The 4,563-nt window shown below is 34.6% G+C and overlaps 1 protein-coding gene across 1 annotated transcript in view; it reads left to right on the top strand.

The window, feature by feature from the left end:
* The window catches only part of LOC145058928 (copper-transporting ATPase HMA4-like), a 5,214-nt gene extending 1,237 nt beyond the window's left edge, over positions 1–3,977 (top strand). The window contains exons 3-8 of the mRNA XM_079006811.1: positions 1–170; positions 710–1,181; positions 1,774–1,941; positions 2,036–2,290; positions 2,491–2,613; positions 2,911–3,977. The exon at positions 1–170 is cut by the window's left edge and continues 564 nt beyond it. Of these exons, the coding sequence (XP_078862937.1) occupies positions 1–170; positions 710–1,181; positions 1,774–1,941; positions 2,036–2,290; positions 2,491–2,613; positions 2,911–3,786 (2,064 nt within the window). The 3' untranslated portion in view covers positions 3,787–3,977. The remainder of the gene's footprint in view (positions 171–709; positions 1,182–1,773; positions 1,942–2,035; positions 2,291–2,490; positions 2,614–2,910) is intronic.
* The last annotated feature ends 586 nt before the right edge of the window (positions 3,978–4,563 follow it).

The following is a 4,563-nucleotide window of genomic DNA, read 5'->3' as shown; positions in this document are numbered from 1 at the left end:
TTTTTATGGAGTTGCTTGTTTTCGATTCCTGTTTTTATCTTCTCTATGGTGCTTCCAATGATTCCACCATATGGGAATTGGTTGAGTTACAAGATTCATAACATGCTTACGATTGGAATGGTTTTAAGATGGATCTTATGTACACCTGTCCAGTTCTTCATTGGTCGAAGGTAACAAAGATTTAATTTAATTTCTCTTTCTTATTTTAAGCATATTTACAATATCCATAATTCTGTGCCTTTTTAAACTGCAATAAAACAAAAACAAAAAGTTCATGATAAGTAGATAACTCCACTATAGTAAAGCTTTTTCACAAATCTTAAAAGCTCATTTTGTAGGTCTTACCAATTTCAGTTTGTATCATTTTTCTATATTTTTATCCAAATGAAAATATGAAGTAAAGTTAGATATAACAAAATAGTATATAATTATCTTATTATAGAAAAGAAAATATATATTGGTCATTAAAAAAATGCATCTTATAGGTTGTAGAATATTTTACACATTATATTAAACAAAATTAAAAACCATTTTTTTTAACGGCCAACCTTTTTTATTTGAAATTAATAAAAAAGTCATTTTGAAAAAAGAAATGAAGATGAAGAAGCTCAATAATATATTTTTTAACTTTGACAATTGTTTGACAAAAAAAAAAAAAACTACTTTTATAATTATTGTTTCTTAAAACAATTTTTGATTAAATCTTCAGGTTTTATGTGGGATCTTATCACGCATTAAGACGAAAATCGGCTAACATGGATGTTCTTGTTGCACTTGGGACAAATGCTGCTTACTTTTATTCTATATACACAATAATAAAAGCACTCTTTTCAGACAAATTTGAAGGACAAGATTTCTTTGAAACAAGTACCATGTTAATATCATTTATTCTTCTAGGTAAATACTTAGAATCCACTGCGAAAGGAAAAACATCCGCTGCTTTAGCTAAATTGACCGATTTAGCCCCGGATACCGCTTGTTTACTAACAATGAACAATGAGGGAAACATTCTTTCAGAAACAGAAATTAACACGCGGTTGATTGAAAGAAATGATGTTTTGAAGATTTTTCCTGGGTCGAAGTTTCCTGTTGATGGTATTGTGATTAATGGTCAAGGGTATGTGAATGAAAGTATGATCACGGGAGAAGCAACCCCGGTAGTTAAAAATCCAGGCGATCGGGTATCTGATTTATTTCTATAATTTTACAAAAAAAAAGTTTATGTTATATTTTCCTAACACAGTCTGTCCGAATTACTCATTTAGTCTATGTTTGACGAACTAACCGAAAAGTGAGTTGCTACTGATAAAAGTTGTCATCTGGTAGAAGTAGAACTAGTTGATAACTCAGCTGAAATATGTAAAATGACATAAAATGTACGTCGAAGATTAAGTTTTTTTTATAATTAATAAATGATATGTTTTAAAAAATTTATAAAAAGCTTCATAAGCTCGTTGAAACATTAGTCTAAGTAGTTTTATAAAAAATTAACTTATAAACAACTTTTTGGTTAGTCAAACATGACCATTTAAACTTTTTTTGAAAAATAAAATAATTATGACATGTCAAACACAACCTTAGTTTTGAAAGTTCTAATGAAAATATAGGGGCTTATGTGAAACCAAATCCCTAAATTTAAACAAACTTGTGTGTATTAGATAAGACTAAATGGGTAAATAAGGCACACTTCATTGATTAAATATGACATAAGCCCTAAAAACATTTGGACATATTTTTATGAAAATGGAGACATATTTTTGAAAATGTAAACAGGTTATCGGTGGCACTGTGAACGAAAACGGTTGCTTGTTAATCAAGGCGACTCATGTTGGTTCCGAGACTACGCTTTCACAAATTGTTCAAATAGTAGAAGCCGCTCAACTTGCTCGAGCTCCCGTACAAAAACTAGCTGATCAAATATCAAAGTTTTTTGTACCCGCAGTGAGTTTTTTGCCATTCTAGCGCTCAATATGAGTCAACCAAAGTTCATTTGAGATCTTGTTGTTTTTAATGAATATGACTTTATAAATTTAAGGTGGTTTTGGCTGCTGTTGTGACATGGATGGGGTGGTTTATTTCGGGAGTGGCTGGAATTTATCCTAAAAGTTGGATACCAAAAGCTATGGATGAGTTCGAGCTTGCATTACAATTTGGGATATCGGTTTTGGTTGTAGCTTGCCCATGTGCACTAGGTTTAGCTACTCCTACTGCTGTTATGGTTGCGACCGGTAAAGGCGCATCCCAAGGAGTACTTATCAAGGGCGGAAATGCACTAGAAAAGGCCCACAAGGTATTTTATCAGCATCAGCATCAGTTGCTCAGTATCAACCGATGCCGATGCTGATAGTGATGACAAGAGATGGTTATATTGAAATTTTCGGTTATTTTATAACCGAAAGCTCCAATATAACTTTTGGGAAACAAAATTTCAACAACTGTATCCTTCGAGATTTCGTGTCGATTTTAAAGAAGATTGTATGGATTGTGTAGGTTAACACAGTAGTATTTGATAAAACGGGAACATTAACGATTGGAAAGCCGGAAGTTGTTAGCGCAGTACTTTTTTCCAGAATCTCAATGGAGGAGTTTTGCGACACCGCAATTGCCGTAGAGGTCTGCTTAAGTTTCTCCTTTCTAACTTCCTGATTCTCTCATTAACCGTATATCTAACAGAGTCTCACATCAGCTAGACACAGAGTTTTTACTTTCTAACTTCCTGATTCTCTCATATTCTCTCATTAACCGTATATTTCACCGAGTCTCACATTAGCTTGATTCTCTCATTAACCGTATATTTCACCGAGTCTCACATTAGCTTGATTCTCTCATTAACCGTATATTTTTAGCTGGACACACAATGTGTATATATCTTGGAATCTTAAATTTGATATATATTTGGTTTGTTTTTAGGCAAACAGTGAACACCCGATAGCAAAAGCAGTAGTGAAACACGCGAAAAACAGATTACAAAATCACAAATCTCAAACTACCAACAGTGCAGCGGTGAAGGACTTCGAGGTGCATCCCGGCGCCGGAGTTGGTTGCAAAGTCGGATCCAAAACAGTTTTAGTCGGAAACAAGAAGCTCATGAGATCCTTCAACGTTTCCCTCAGCCCAGAGGTCGAAACCTACTTCTCCGACAACGAAAACCTAGCTCGCACCTGTGTGCTCCTCGCAATCGACGGAAAAGTCGTCGGCGCTGTTGCAGTCTCAGATCCGGTGAAACCCGAGGCGGCACGTGTTGTATCCTTTTTACGATCGATGAGTATCAGAAGCATAATGGTCACCGGTGATAACTGGGCAACGGCAACCGCCATAGCCAAGGAGGTCGGAATAGAAAACGTGTTTGCGGAAACAGATCCGTTGGGGAAAGCCGATAGAATCAAAGACTTACAGGCGAAAGGGATGGTCGTTGCAATGGTCGGAGATGGCATCAACGATTCGCCGGCGCTCGTTGCAGCGGACGTCGGAATGGCGATTGGTGCCGGAACAGACGTGGCGATTGAGGCGGCGGATATTGTGTTGATTAAGAGTAACTTAGAGGATGTGATTACAGCGATTGATTTGTCTAAAAGGACGATTTCGAGAATCCGGCTTAATTATGTGTGGGCGCTTGGGTATAATGTTCTTGGTGTGCCGGTGGCGGCTGGGATTTTGTTTCCTTTCATCGGAATTAGGTTACCGCCGTGGTTGGCCGGAGCTTGTATGGCTGCTTCTTCTGTGAGTGTGGTTTGTTCTTCGTTGTTGTTGCAAACGTATAAGAAGCCGTTTGCGTACACGAGATGATAAACTGTTTGCATGTGTGAAAAATGAAAATGAATAGATTTTTCAATAAACGTAATTTCAAGTTTAGTTGGTTGAAGAAATATTTTACTTAATAATTATTAAACTAGCCGTTTTCCCGCGCTAAACGTCGGGCGGCAAATAGTTTCTTTCGGAAGATAGTTTTATCAGTGATGATTAGTTTCCTTTAGACATGAGCTATTTATTGTGGCCATTTTGTGTCGAATAGTTCATTTCAACGGATAGTTTCTTGTTGGGTGCATACTCATACAATACGAGTGTACATTTGGAATTTCATCTAATAGTTCATACTTGATTTTACAATATATATATATATATATATATATATATATATATATATATATATATATATATATATATATATATATCAAAAATCTACAATCATGTAGTTTTGTACATTTATAACATGTCCAATATATAAACTACATTAATCTACAATCATATTGCTTCATCTGCTAGCCCTACATTAAACATCAAATGAGCATCTAAGATACATATTTGAAGAAACTGTAAAATAATAAGTTGTTGATTGTACCTTGTTAATCACATAAAACTTATTTGTACACAACGTTTGATGTGATTGCAATCTTTGACTTTCTTTTGGTGCATTAAAATGAAGGAAATTGCGTCAATTGTTTATTACTTATCTTTTTAAAAAATAAAAAAGCTAAATACATTTAATTTCCATTTTTTTATTTTAATTTTGTGTAATTTACATGAGGTATTGTTAAACAAATTCGTGTAATAAAAATTGTATTC

This window comes from Lactuca serriola, chromosome 6 (assembly GCF_051521515.1).
Source record: "Lactuca serriola cultivar US96UC23 chromosome 6, Lser_US96UC23_V15, whole genome shotgun sequence".
NCBI lineage: Eukaryota > Viridiplantae > Streptophyta > Magnoliopsida > Asterales > Asteraceae > Lactuca > Lactuca serriola.
The sequence above is the reverse complement of the archived record's forward strand: the minus strand, read 5'-3'. Positions and strand labels throughout refer to the sequence as shown.